Source organism: Vombatus ursinus, unplaced genomic scaffold (genome assembly GCF_900497805.2).
Source record: "Vombatus ursinus unplaced genomic scaffold, bare-nosed wombat genome assembly UNPS02001287.1, whole genome shotgun sequence".
Lineage (NCBI taxonomy): Eukaryota > Metazoa > Chordata > Mammalia > Diprotodontia > Vombatidae > Vombatus > Vombatus ursinus.
In genome coordinates, this window is record NW_020941065.1 from 9,649,260 (window position 1) to 9,664,555 (window position 15,296).

Sequence of the window (15,296 nt, forward strand, 5' to 3'; positions counted from 1 at the left end):
ACACACACACACACACACACACACACACACACACACACACACACACAGCTGTTTATATCTTGGATAGCAAACCCCGATCAGAGAAACTTGATAGAGACTTTTTTCCTATTTGACCATTTCTCTTCTTATCCTACATGCATCAACGCTGTCTGTGAAGAAACGTTTTACTTTCCAGTTCCCTCTTCCCCGTATTATGTTTCTTCAGTTCATCTTGTAAAGGGGCCCTGTTCCCACGGGCTCTCTTCCTCTTCTCCCAACCCCCTCTTCTTGTCTGATGTCCCTTTCCCTTTAGGTTTCTTAGTTGTTTTTTCTCTCCTGCTTTCATGCAGTTATCTATTTCTCTTCCCCATTCCCACACCCTTTCTTCTTCCGGGTGGTCAAGCAGATTCATTCCTCTGTCTTCTCTACCCTTTCAGCTATTCCCGGTTCCATAGCTTTTAACTTCTGTGTGAGCATGTGTCCCTTTCCAAAAAGGATTTTCTCTTCCTCTCTTCATTATCTATAGTCTCTGTTTACTCTACTCTCTCATTCTCTTATTCATGAACCCTGTAATTATGTAGTCTCTCTTTTCTCCCTATTCTTTATGCAAATCAAATGTCCATTCCAGGCTCTCCTCAAGGTGCTTTCTGACCCCGCCTTGCAGGGCATGCCCCATGGATCTCCAGTTCTCATTATATAGCGTTTTCAGAATAACGTCAATTATTTGCAGGTGTCAGAGAGGACACTGCTTCACGGTGGGGTTCCTCCTCTACCATGTCCCTGCCTATGTACCCCCGCTGATCTACACACTCTCTTTTTGACCATTTTTCCTCCATTTGCCTGGAAATCTCATGTCCGTGTTCTCCCACTCCTCCAGGTGCCAGCTGCCCCCAGGGGTTCTAACTCCCCCCATCATTTCCCCAGTTCTCATCCAGTATAGCTTCCTTATCTCCCTTCACCAACCATTTCATTTCAATCATGGGAGCATTCATCAACCAACGGAACCTTCCTTTTCAATCTTTACCTCCTCCTTCTCCCCTGCTCTCCTATAGGCTCTTCACTTTCTGAGAATACAGAGGTTACATTCCTCTCATTGCTAGCCCTTGATTTGACCCCAGTGAATCATTTACTCCTCTCCATCCCCCTGCTCCCTCCCCCTTTATGTACCTTCCAAGAAACATTCACCTATGGGCAGGGCATCACCAGGTTCTGTCCATAATGCCCCCTATCAGCTTCTACTGTGACCTCTATCAGATTTCTGCCTTTATCCTTGTCTCCCAGTATACATTTAGAAAGAAATCTCTTCCTGGTCTCTCTGGTGTCACCCCTACTGTTACTGTCCTTGCCTGCTACATATATTCACTCCTGCATACCTATTGTTTGGGAGGCAAATACTCTCATTATAATGCAATATCCATCTTTTGTCTTGTATAGCTAAGCTCAGATTTGAAGATAGGTCACCCTAGGCAGCACCCTGAGCTCCAGTACTCTTAGGAACACATTATTCCATTCCTTTCTTCTTTTACTGGTGGGTGCAGAATAGTCTTGTGTTATCTGAATGTTCTTTCCTTTGTGTTTGAAAGCCTTTCTCCTGATGGCTTGCAGAACTTGTTGTTTTGAACCAAAGTGTCAAATTTAACCATTATGTATCTTAGAATTTAAAGCCTTGGGTTATGTTAAAACCCACCCCCCGTGATTTGTGAGATTTGTGAATTCTTCCAACTAGAATTACATTTTCTATATTTAAAAGTTCTAGGCAGTTCTCTATTATTTCCTTCATCATGGTGTTACAGTTTTTTGTCTTATGTTCTTCTAGAAGACCTATAGTCTCCTTAGGTTATTTCTACATATCCTGTCTTCAAGTTTGGTATGTTTCGCTTGTATGGTGGGGATATTTTCTTTTAATGTTCTTGTTTTTTGCTTCTCTTCTTCCAGGTTGTCCTTCACTTTTTTTTTTTTTTTTTGGTGAGACAATCGGGGTTAAGTGACTTGCCCAGGGTCACACAGTTAGTGAGTGTCATAGGTCTGAGGCCAGATTTGAACTCAGATCCTCCTGACTCAGGGCCAGTGCTCTATCTACTGTGCAACCTAGCTGCCCCTGTCCTTCACTTCCATGTATTTGCACTCCCAATCTCTTGTTCTTGGTTTTGTTTCTTTGGTGATGTTTGACACTACAGATTCAAGTTTTTCCTATTCTGCTCATTATTTTGCTATGTAGGACATAAATTCTGCTTTCATAATTCTCACTTCTCTTTTGCACCACTCAGGAGCAGCATATTATAGTTTCACGTTCTCAAATTCTACAGGGTCCTCTGTCTCATCAAGTGTTGGGTCATTTTCCTTCATTTTGCCAAATGAAGATGGCTGAACTTGTTTATTATGTCTGAAGGCCATACTTTCTTCTGTTGGTACTATTTTTCCTGTTGATTTATCTGTTTTACGTACAAGGTTTTTTTTCCTCTTGAAATCTTGGGTATTTTCAGTCTTTTTCCCCTCCTTATTTTGCTTACCACTCACTTCCTTCTGATGGTGATTTCCTTGGTGGATGGATCTCAAAGTATCTCAATCTCCTCCCACGCAGAGCAATTAATTGTTCACTGCCTGGATCTCTGCTCCAAATGATTTCTGGATGGTCAGAATTGGCCCCAACTGGATGCTGAGCCCTTCTTCTCAGTCTTGTTTGGGTGCTGCATGGCTTCCAATATGTAGTATGGTGGCTTGTCCCACTACCTCCGTTCCTCAGTTCTCTGGCTTGGCATCAATAGTTCAGAGCTTTGTAGTACTGATACTTTTGGACTGTTTCCCCCAGCAGACTTTTGTTCTTCAAGAGCTACAGCCAAACTGGCTGTCAAAGCCTGAGCAAGCTTCTGCGCCCTGGAGCCGGCATCTACATGACACTGCAGAGGAAGGGGACTAGGGTTTATGAGGTGGGTTTTGATGTAAGCATGTGTTGTGTCCTTGGGATCATAAGTGTAGTCTCTCAGCTGGTAGTGGAAGATGGGGGAGGGGTGCATAGTGAACTCCAAAGTCAGTGAGTATTTGTGTGTGTGGTATTTGGATTTTTTTGTTTTTTTACCATCTTTTAGATTCTGGGTGTTTAGACCCAAAATTAGACTATTTTGGAGAGGTCATGGTGATTGGAAAAAATGTCTAGTCTGCCATCTTTTTGCTCACATGACCCAGAAGTCCAGGAGAACAATTTATACAGTAACAACAACATTTTAAAGACTTAGTCAATACAATGCCCAATTACAACTCCAGAGAATTAATGATCAAACATGCTACCAACCTCCTGACAGAGAGATGATGGACCCAGGCTACAGATCAAGACTTTTTTTTTTTTTTTTTGAAAGACATGGCCAATCTAGGAATTTGTTTTGTTTGACTCTATGTGTCTCTAACAGGAATAAATAAGTAAATAAGTGAATAAATAAAAATATATGTATACACACAAAAAAACAATGCCAGAATTTAAGGGTTTTTGACGAAATTCCTTTCATTATTGAATAAATTGTTTTAGTATTTTTGAGCGCTACATTTTGCTGAAGACTTCCTGCATTCATTTGTGGAAGCTTTTTCTTACTGATTTGTTTAACCATCGTTACTGTTTTTCTTGGTGTTGAGCTGTCCTTTTATTCATTGTGTGGATCCAATAAATTCACAAAATGAATTTTTAAAAAACGTTACTGTGGCCTTTTTGATAATATTTTATTTAAAATATGTAAATCTCTACATGAAAAAAGACAGTACAAATATTAGCTGGGAATTCAATTTGCGTGGGAGAATTGTGCTTTGGATTTAAGTGTAAACATTAAGATTAAATTAAATCAAAGTTGCCAAAACTGTACCCTTAAGTAGTATCTGACAAAAGGCCTATTTGGTTCTTACCACCAGAAAGGAAAAGTGTCACCTCTACATATTAAGCCCTGGAAAGGAGACTGTTCACATTCAAAAGTCATCCCATGCTCTCTAAGACTCCAAATTTCAAAAAGGAAGCACATTATGATGGCCCCAACTTCCTAAGATATATCTGTATTTCCACAGCTGCAACAGGGTTCATCAGGAAGCAATAATTTTCTGACTTCAAAGGGAAAGAGAGCATTTGGATAGTTACAGCAGTTACAGGCTCCTAACACTCATGTGTTAAAATGAATAACCTGACAGGCTCTTGGTGGTTACTATCAAGTGTGAGAGAAAAACAAATAGAAGCACGTGGTTTATAAAAAATTCATTAGCCCTTACTTGTTCTGCGGTGAACAGGGTCGTGTTAAATACTGGCACATCGGGAGAAGAAGAAAAGCAAAAGCTATCGTTGCAAGAACTAGAGAAAGAAAAGACAATATTAATATGTTAATACTTGACACTCGTGTAAAAGCTCTCTTTGATATCAGTTCTCTTTGTATTTCCTCCCAACACATGTTCCATGACCCCAATTCAATAGTAAGATAAAGCCTTTCTACAGAGCTGACCGCTCATCTAACTGTTACTAGTTCTCAAGGAGGGAAGCTCAAAAGGATCACAGCTTTACCACTGAAGGCATCTCTAGAGCTCCTCTAGTCCCCCTATTCTACAGAGATGGAAACTGAGTCCCAGAGGTTTACTGAGGTCACATAAAGGCAAGGAGCAGAGCCCAGACTTGAATACAAGACCTGTCTCTAAATCCAGCATTCTTTTCATTACTTCATGCTGCCTTGACTTTGACAAGGCAATGGATGCTCTCTGCTTACATCTTCCCATACTGCACCCTTAAAAACAAAAGTTGTAGGGCAAGAGACTGACAATCAAGTACCCAGTGGGAAGCCTTTGGGCATTTAGAGTTTGGTTAAGAGTTATATTTGTGTGCCCTATTTAACATTTGAAAATTGTACTCTTATCCACCAATATTATTATAACATACAACTTATCACACAATAAATATGCACATGCCTTGGAGAGGAGAAAGTATTAAACATGTACACACAGCAATACACGGTAATGGTAATGATAAAATGTACACTTCACTGCCCCCTTCCCCACAACCCTAATCCCATAGGTTGGGCCCCAAATGTCTGCTTACTTTGCCTAATCCTAGTCGGGGCTCTGAAACTTACTACTATGAACTAGAAGTAGAGAATGTCAAAGAGTGGTTGGTCAACTTTCTACAATGGCAACAGACATATATCATGATTATTATCATTGTTAGGCATGTCTGGACATTAGGGAAGGATCTGGAAGTGTATTAACACAAATAAGGCCACGTACAAAACCCTCTCTCATTAATTCTCACTTGCTTGAATTTTCTCCTTGTTCTTTCTGTCTTTTGGCAGGTCTGGACACAATAGGAGCAAGGGCTTAAGCTATTATTATTAAAAATTTTTTTATTCTGAAATTAAACACCAATCAAAATGGTCATTTCTATATACAAAGAACAGAAAAAAGAGGCCTATACATGAAACTGTGGATGTCTAGTACGTACCATTTGCTTTTCTTTTTAAATATATAATAAATTCATCATGTAAGTTTCAAAACTGTCCTTTCTTCATGGTCTTCCTTCGGTTCCTTTCTGTACTTTGCTTTTAAAAAATGCTTAAATGGCCCTCCTCTTTCCTTTTTTGGGGGGATATTCTACCCCTAACAACCTTGCCACCCCACTTTTTCTTCCCAAACTGAAAAGAAAAGCCAAAGGCCTAAGTTATCATAAGTCCTCTCTATGTAAACATTTGAGGAGTCAGATTTCATGGAAATAAAAACATGTACAGTACATACTACACAAATGCATCTTTATCCCTGGAGACCCTAGAAAGCCAAGTTTTTTTCCTTTCAATAATGTTACAATCATAAGTAAATAGGGAGAACCATTTACCTGCTGTACATATTGTAAAAACTACTTGAACAGAATCAAAGAAGAAAAACATGACTAGAAGGGAGACAGATGCTCCAATGGGAAGGAACAGTGCTTGGGTGGAGTCAATAGTTTGGATACCTGCAAAAGAAAAACAGGACAGATTCCATTAGGTCCTTATGAAATAAAACACACCCAGCTGGGTTACTCCCAGAATCATATAACATGTGGGTTATTCAGACTCTTTGTTTCTCTTCTTTTTCCTATTATTCACCTTCTGTATAAAGGACAACTTCCCCCAAGAACAGTGAGGGATAGTGAGATTCAAACTAGCTGATTTGAGGAACGTGTTCATTAAAAGAACATGGTGAAAAGATCTGATGAGTGAAGTAGTTACAGCGCTCTTTTAAAATGCGTTCTGATTTGGTGTAGATTTTATTCATGTCCTCTTTTCCCTGCTGCTACTGATAAAGTAAGAATTGGCCACAGAAAACAATAGGCACTCCCTGGAAAGTTTGGGCAGGGTTGTGTGTATCAACAGCTTCAATGCAAACCTTAAGAAGTGTACATTCCAATAATGATTGGCATATTTACATGGTAATTTACTGTATGCTAAGCCCCTTACAGAGTTTCTCTCATTGGAACCTCACCAGGAGACTGAGATGGGCAATGCATGTGGTCATGCAGTAAGCACTGGACGTGGGATGTGAAAACTGGCCTTCCTGACTCCATGTACTATATTTTCTCTACTAGGCCAGAATGTTCTATTACAGGATGCGACATGTACACAGGGCACTTTACATTTATGTGTTTGTATAAGTACAGGGGGCAAAGGAGAGACCTGACGAAGTGCCCCAGTAATACCAGAGGGAGAGACCGCTGTGGATACCAGGCAAGGCTAGCTAGACGTGACCCACAAGCAGAGCTTTGAAAGAAGCAAAGGAATCTGAAAGATGAAAATGAGGACAACACAGGGTTTTTAAAATTTAACTGAATCTTTTTTCTCATTGCTGCAGTCGTGAAGTAGTTTTTTTTGGTCCACGTTTTTCCATGAATCCTGCAAAGGGGTTCCAAACAAATTCTCCTAGGTCTCTGTCTCTCTTATTCCATGACCAGCCCTTCCTCTCCCTGTCATCTACCTTGATTTCTTCTCTGTAGCTTCTGACACAGCTGACTGCCTTGCTCTTTGGGGACATCCTCTGCTCTCTGGGTTGTGGTGACTGCTCTTTTTTGGTACTCTTCCCATCTGTCGGATCGTTCCTTCTTGGTTCTCTTAGCTGGATCACCCTTCACATTCTGCCGCCCTAACTGTGACCGTACTCCAAGGCTCCTTCCTGGGTCCCTTTCTCTTCTCTTTCTACATCTATCCACTTGGTGACAGACCAGGACAGATCATCAAGTTCCATGGACTGGACTACCGTTTTCTGCAGATGATTTCCAGATCTATATATCCAGCCCTGGCCTTCATCCTGAGTCCATGGCTGCCTACTGGCATTTCCAACTCTGTGTCCCACAGGCACCTCAAACTTAACATGCCCCAAACAACTCAATCCTCCTTATCTCCAAAATCTGCCCTTCTTCCAGCCTGCCCTATCTTTGTTCAGGGGATGACTGTTCTTTTGAGTCACTAAAGTTTCTAACTTAGGAGTGACCCATGACTTCTTTACATACAATCAATTTACATACAGCGAGTCCCGTCAGTTTTACTTCATCATCTCTCTCTTCTCCAATGACACGGCTACTACCCTACCTGGTCCAGGCTTTAGCCCTTTTGCTCGACTAGTGAAACAGCTCCTAATTTGGTGTCTGCCTCGAATCTCAAAGTGACAGTCCTAAAGCACAGGTCTGGCCATGCCACCCCCTGCTAAAGGAGCTCCAATGACTATCTAGGATCTCTGTTTGGCATGGAAAGACCCTGCCGCTGGTCTAGGCTTAATCTACATTATCCTCTGCAGTCTAGCCAGAACGGCTGCCTCACTGACGAGTCACGCTCCATTGCCTGCCTGTCTGTGGCCAGACTCTCCCCAGTGCCCAGGGCATCTTTTTCTTCCTCTCTGCCTCACAGAATCCCTTGATTCCTTCACAGCTCACCTTATGCACCACCTCTTACAGGAGGCTCTTTCCTGACCTTTCCTCCACTGTTAGTGACTCTTGCTCCCTAAGAAAAATCATCTGGTATTTACTTTGTATATATATTCCTTACAGATTTATATGTGTATTTTATTTTGGTAAGACATACACTCCTTAAAAATTGGGACTATGGTTTTTTTTGTCTTTAAATTTCCAGCATCATGCACGGTACCTGGTTTTTATAGTAGGCACTTAATAAATGCTTGTAGGCTGATTGGTCTTTTATGCCCCTTCATGGAAATTCTCATCAGTAACATGCATTAGTTTACATAGGCTCACTATAGGTCTCTCCATGGCCCTTTGGCAGCTTTGAGTCTTCTAAGCCTGGTATTTATTCTGTTAATTATAGCCATGTGTATAACCAGAAGCATATTGTTATTAAAAGGATGGGTTTTTGTTTGTTTGTTTCAAGGAGCAACTTGAGATCATTTAAAGCACATTTGCAAATGCAAACCTGCCCACTGTCTTCTTATTTACTTTTGGGTCCAACCTTTTTTGTCCATTTATGGTGTCTGGTCAAGACACATTATAACATTTTTATGCCAGAGTCTCTGAATGCACCTTCATTTTTACAATGGAGTCAGTTCAATTCAGCAAACATTAAATACCTACTATGTGTAAGGCATTAACGCTAGGTGCTAGGGATGCAAAATGCCATGATCCTAAGTGTAAAACAAGAATGATGATTTTATACTTGGGGCCATTTTCATATCAGGCAATAAAGAACTGGGGAAAGCAGCAGAGGTGGTGGGAGCAGCAGATAGGAAAGACATATTGGGATGGAGAAGAATCTGCCTATTGGAGGAGTCTTATGTCTGTAAGGCATCTAAGTTTATAAAGCACTTTTCCTTCCAACAACTTTTGCAAGGCATGCAGTTTAGTATTATCCTCCCCATTTTCTAGAAGAAAGACTTTCAATGCCAACTTGAGGAATTTACATTTCATCTTAGAGGCAATAGTGAGCCAATGAGGACAAGAGAGACATGGTTGGACGTGTGCTTGAGGAAGATTATCTTGATAGCTACGGAGAAGATAAGTTGGAAATGGAGACACTGAAGACAGAAGACCAATTAGGATGTTGGGCAATTCAAGTGAGAGCTGATAGGGCCTGGAGTAGGTTCTCTCTTCTCCAAACCAGCCTTCACACAGCGGATGAACTTAACTAGGCTGGTCCTAAGAAAAAAACATGTAGTCCCATAATCTAGACTATTATGTTAGGCCTGAAATAGTGGCCTACCCCACAAACTGATCTCTTTAAATAGTCAAGGCACAGGTCTGAGACTATCATTCCCTCTGAGCATGATTTTCCTAACAAATATCAATGTTTATTTTTCTCCTACTTGGGAGAATCAAGTTGGGGTTACCCGAGTGCAAAGTCTTTAATGTTTGTCAACACAATCAAGGTTCCTAATAGAGAGGGCAGACAAGAGAAGGTGGAATTGGAATTATAAGATTTAAAGCTAGAAGGGACCAAATACCTGCTTTCACACATGTGCAAACTGAGATCCAGGGAAGCTAAGTGACTTGCTTAAAGTCACACAGGTAGTAACCAGCAGAGTTTAAATTCAAACTCAGGTCACAGAATCACATAATTTGAGTTGAAATGGACCTTAACCATCATCTTTTCCAATTTATAACTGAAAAGGAATCCTCACTATAACAGACGCAACAGATAGTCATCCGGCCTCTGCTTGGAGACTTCCAGTGAAGGGGAACTAACGATCTGAGGCAGCCCCTTCTACTTCTGGGTGTGGGGAAGGAATAAGCATTTAAACAGCACCTACTCCATGGCCAGGCACTGTGATAAGCACTTTTTACAATTATTATCTCATTTGATCGTCACAACAACCCTGGGAAGTAGGTGCCATTATTATTTCCATTTTACAATTGAGAAATCTGAGGCAGTCAGAGGTTAAGTGGTGTGTCTAGAGTCACACATCCAGTAAGTGTCTGAGGTTGGATTTGAACTCGGTTTTCCCAACTCTAGGCCTGGCACTCTCTGCACAGTGGCACCACCAGTTGCCTCGAAGTGTTTCCTAACATCAGTGTCTAAATGTTTCTCTGCATGCCCCGCCAGCTGCTTCTAATTCTGCCTTCTAGGTCCAACAGGAATAATTCTAATCCCTCTTCCACATGGCAGTTCTCCAAATTCTTGAACACAGCCATTGTATCCCACCCCACTCCAATCCATGCTCCACCCAGTCACTCACGGGATTTTCCTAACAAACAGGTCCAATCATGTCACCTCCCTACTCATTAAACTCCAGGGACTCCCTATTGCTTCCAGGATTGCAAGTGCTCCTGTTTGGCCTTCAAAGCTCTCAGTGCATGCTGACCCTGGCATGGGGAGTTAGTTACCCCTCCCAGTTTCCAATCATCTGCACATCTGAGAAGTGTGTCCCTGGGACCAAGCACAGATCCCTGGAGCATGCCTCTGGAGATATTCTTCCAAGCTGGTATCAAATCATTAATGGCTAGTTATTAAGTTAAGAAGCATTTATTAAGTGCCTACTATGTGCCAGGCACTGGGGACAGGAAGAAAGACAGTGCTTGCTCACAGTCTAACAGAGGAGACAACAGGCAGACAACCACGGACAAACAAGATCCATGCAGGATAAAATGGGAGAAAAATCAACAAAGGGAAGGTACTCAGGAAGACCAGGAAGCCAGGAGGGAGAAAGGCCCAGGCAGTGGGGGGAAGGGGAAGTTGCTCTGATTCCCAAACCAATTCCCAAGCTTACTGAGCCAAGTAATTTGTCCGACTACATATAAGATTTCTAAGGGCTGGCAGTGTTTTGTTTTCATCTGTATCCCTAGCATTTTGTGCACAATGGGAGATCAATGATTATTTATATGAATACAAGTTACATTTCTCTTCATCTTTTCCAGCGGGTGCTTCCTATTTAGGAGTCTTCAAAAATCTCCATTCTGAGTTCTCCACTATTCCAAATACCATTAACACACAGACACACACTCTGATGTACATTCTACTGGACCTATGACCTCTTACACAAAGATATACATTTCCCCCTCCAGCACCCTGACCAGCCCTGGGCAGAGTGAAAGCCTGTCAATGTTTTTTATCCTATGGAGTTCATGCCCCAATCCTCCCAGGAGGGCAGTGTATCCTGCTCTGCTCTCCAGATGACCAGCCCACCTCTTCCGATCAGAGTCTCTCTCTCCTAGTGCAGCCATCACGGAACACTCTGTGCACACAGGTTGCAATTGAGTTCGGTCCTCTTGTCTTAAAGAGTGTGAGGTGTCATAATTGATAGCCATATCACATTGCCAGAAGAATACTGGGGTTAGAAAGGTTATTTTGCTTCAGGGAACAGTCTGTGATTGCTTCCCCCCTACCCCATTTTATTGCTGCCTCTTTGCTAGGCCAGTTACTGCTTTATCCTCAATCACTTCCCACCCCAGGGGGAGGCTGCTGAATGAATGTGCCGAGCCAGGCCCCAGTGGGATCCGGGCCACATTTTCAAACGTTCAGTTCTGGGTCAGCTTCCTGCCATTCTGCACTGCTTGTCCAAGACACAGGGATTGATGTAATGTGTTAATAAAAGGAAAACAGCCCATTTATTAAGCATCTGCTAAGCTCTGTGCTAAGGGCTGGAGTAGGAGGCCTGGCCCCTGCGCTCAGGGAGCTTCAGCTGCAAGTCAGGCAGAAAGCCTCAGTGACTGAGGGGGGTGATGAGGGAAAGGGGCAAGGCAGATGGTTCTGTCTCTTCGTCACTATCATTTCCATTACTAAAGCTATCTCCATCTGATGCTGATCCACTTGATGGTGCCAAGGACTTTGCTGTGGAGAATTTTTAATATTTCAATAGCTGTGACTGAGGAACAGCCAGGGAAACAGTTGTCAGCTCTTGCCAAGGCTCGTACCCTCTAACGACACCTGTGGAGGCAGGCTGGACACAGAGCTGGTGATCTGCAGAGCGCTGCTGTTCTCGGAACTCTCTGGCACACCTGCCCATCTATGGCAATGGGTCAGCAATGGGTGCTGGATGCCTTGTCCCCGGGGGCTGCTCCCTGCCATGATGGCCACGGTGAGAGATGGGGTTGGAAGCAGAGTTGTGGGCCTCAGGGGTGGTGGGTCCCTTCTCTGCATGGGTCTCTCCCTTGGATGACGGCCATAGGGGCCAGGACTACGTGGGCCATATTGCTAGATGAGTGCCATCAACACAAGTGGCATATTTCTGTACGTGTGCTCACCCACACCCACTGCAGCATGCTGTAATATCTAGAGGGCCAGCCCTGGCAGAACAACTGGGTTAAAGTCCTCTCTCTAATATATGCCGTGTGACTATGAGCAAGTCTTAACTAACCTCTCCTGTGACTATGAGCAAGCCTTAACTAACCTCTCAGTGAGGCAGACAACTCTAAGACTATATAAGTTAGATATTACTAAAAGTGGGGAACGATCAAGCACCTTGTTACCATTGCATCTTTCTTTCTTTCTTTTTTCTTTCTTTTTTTTTGCTTTTTGGTGAAGCAATCAGGGTTAAGTGACTTGCCCAAGGTAACACGGCTAGTTAAGTGTCAAGTATCTGAGGCTGGATTTGAACTCAGGTCTTCCTGACTCCAAGGCTGGAGCTCTATCCACTGCACCACCTAGCTGCCTCCATCTGCATCTTTCATCAGTCAAGTGTGGGACTCTTTAGCATGAGGCTCCTCCCAACTTTTGCCTTATCTCACCTGGAAGAAGGCCACGTCACTCTTGGCCAGCCTCCTTTCCAGCTATCATTATCTCTTTCTCTGCATCACCAGAGCTCTGGACTTTGCCCCTGGGACACAAGGATCTAACAGGCAAGCTTTTGCTTTACCTTGCTTGGCACCAGGCCTCCATACCACTTCCCAGGCCTCTCCATACCATGCTGCCTCCCCTCTTTCCCACCCTGCCTGTCCCCCGTACGTGCTGTCTTCCCCCACTAGAATGTAAATATCCTTGAGGATGGCTATGGTCTTTCCTTCGCACACATCCCTCCTTCCTTCTTTCTTACTTGGCACAATGCCTAGCACATGGTCAGTGCTTAATAAATACTTTATCTCAAGATCACCACCTTTTCTATCTTTTAAAAAAAGCTATAAACTATCTTAAGTTAGCAATGCAAGTTAGTATATCTTTAAAGCCAGTGCCTAGAAGAAATAGAAAGATTTCTCCTTTAATTTTCTGGGTTAGGTTTTCAGGAAAAACTGGATCAAGAAGTAGAAGGGACCTTACCTTCAGGATCATCTAGTCCAAAATGAAGCTACAAATATCCATGTATATAACTCCTCACACATACGTATATGTATGTATATACATACACAAGAAAGTAAGAACAGTATAAAAAAGTCTGTATGTTTATAGTGTGATACACTTAAAAACAGCAGATGAACATGACATTCTAAATTATAAGAAATTTAAGTTTGAAGACAAAACCCCAAGTTTTAAGTTTGTTTTTTAACTTTTAAAGCATCAAATGGACTATAAAGCAACATGAAAATACTCAAGAATCACAACTTTTCATCTGAAAATACTCAAGAATTAAAATGAAGGAAATGTAAGCTAACAGGATGAAAATGACTTTTAGTGTTCATTGAAGAAGTTGCCACAATTGTGTAATGCCAGTTGAACGTACCCACACAGTTGGAATATTTCTTGAGAATACTATTACTTTCACATTACAAATTTAATTATGAAAAATTAAACTTCAACATCAAATAAGTCGCTATATGAATTCCAACAAAGAGGGGCATGTTGCTCCATAATACTGAGTACCTTTGCCAGGCACTGTGCTGGATTCAGAGAAGTTTAAGATTCAGTTGCGCCCCCCCCCCCGAAGACCCTTACAATCTAGCTGAAGAAATAAACACACACACACAGATGCAGCATAATAGTATCAGTATTAAACCAGGATTTGTTTCAGCGTTGCACTTTTCTATTACTAGATAAACAAGAAGGGTCTGTGATATATTTGAGACACGTCCCATATGCTATTCCACTGCCTCACACACTAGGTATTTAATCCTCAGCTGAACTACTGGACACGTAACATTCAGATATTTGACCTGAACAATGCAGGAATCTTATCTAAGCATTGCCACTCCTACTTAGGTGGCCAGGGTATATCATGGGGATATTCACTCAGCTGACTGATTGTCATTGCCTTAAAAAGCATATGGTAGGGGTTGATGTGTGGCAACAAGTGGTAATTACCAATCCCTAAATTCAAGTTTACATTCTATCAGAGAAAATGTGTACAAAAATAAGTTCATGATTCTTAAATCTATCTTACCTGCCCCAATTTCTCTGCTAATCCTCAATCCTGCACCTCCAATGGTCTTTCAAACACCTTGAACTGGTTGTCCAGTAGACATCTTAAACTCGGTAAGTCCAAAACAAAACTCATTATCTTTTCCCCTAAACCCTTCCCCCCTCCTACCTTCCCTATGACTGGCGAGGGCACCATCATCCTCCCAGGCCCTCAGGCTCCCAACCCAGGAGTTATCCTGGACTCCTCACTCTTTCCTATGTGAGCAGTATCACTACATGAGTAGTATGAACACACACACACACACACGTCTATAAATAAGTGCATGCATATAGACACACATCTAACACTATACCCAACTGTACACACATACACCTTTATACCCTATCATACATATATAAATGTAGACCATCTGAGTGACTATGCCCAGGGGGTTCCAGAAGTTTTGGTGCGGTTTAAAGCTTTCACAGCTTAAAATCGCAGCCACCCACTAACCACCCCCATCCCCACATCCCCTAAATGGACAGACAGACAGACAGATAAGAGTTCAAACTTGTGAAACAATCCCCGTCTTTAAGGAGCTGACATTCTATCAGAGGATAATATGCATGTAAATATATGTGTATATAAAGGTTTCATGTAGATAGTCTTGTTTTAACAGAGTTTTACAGGAACCAAGGGATTGTAAAAGGTAGAGAGTTGAGGCAAAAGCACATTCTGGGCACGGGACACAACCAGTGCCAAAGAGGGGAGATAAGAGATGGAATGAACTGTAGGATTAACACCGAAAAGACCAGTCTGGCTAGCCTGTAGAATGTGGGAAGAGACTACTGTATAAGAAGTTTGGCAAGGAAGACTTGGGCCTGGTTATGAAGGGTTGTTATGAGCTAAACAGAGGCGCTCATCTAACAGGGAGCCTCTGGAGTTACTGAATAGAGAAATGACATAGTCAGACCTGTACTTAGGAAAACTGCTCTGGCAACAACACAGAACGATGATTGGGGAGGGGAAAGACTTGAGGCAGGAGGTCCAATTATAAGGTGAATGTGATGGTCAGGGCTAAAAGTTATGAGGGCCTGAATTAGTAACCATCTGGGAAGAAATGTGAG

At 42.3% G+C, this 15,296-nt stretch overlaps 1 protein-coding gene across 2 annotated transcripts in view; it reads right to left on the bottom strand.

Moving 5' to 3' along the window:
• Window positions 1–15,296, bottom strand: part of SPPL3 (signal peptide peptidase like 3) — a 145,179-nt gene that overhangs the window by 22,496 nt on the left and 107,387 nt on the right. For both annotated transcript variants that reach the window (XM_027864181.1, XM_027864182.1), the window contains exons 4-5: window positions 5,822–5,941; window positions 4,222–4,300 (exon numbers count right to left, since the gene is read on the bottom strand). In XM_027864181.1, coding sequence (XP_027719982.1) covers window positions 4,222–4,300; window positions 5,822–5,941 — 199 coding nt within the window. The remainder of the gene's footprint in view (window positions 1–4,221; window positions 4,301–5,821; window positions 5,942–15,296) is intronic.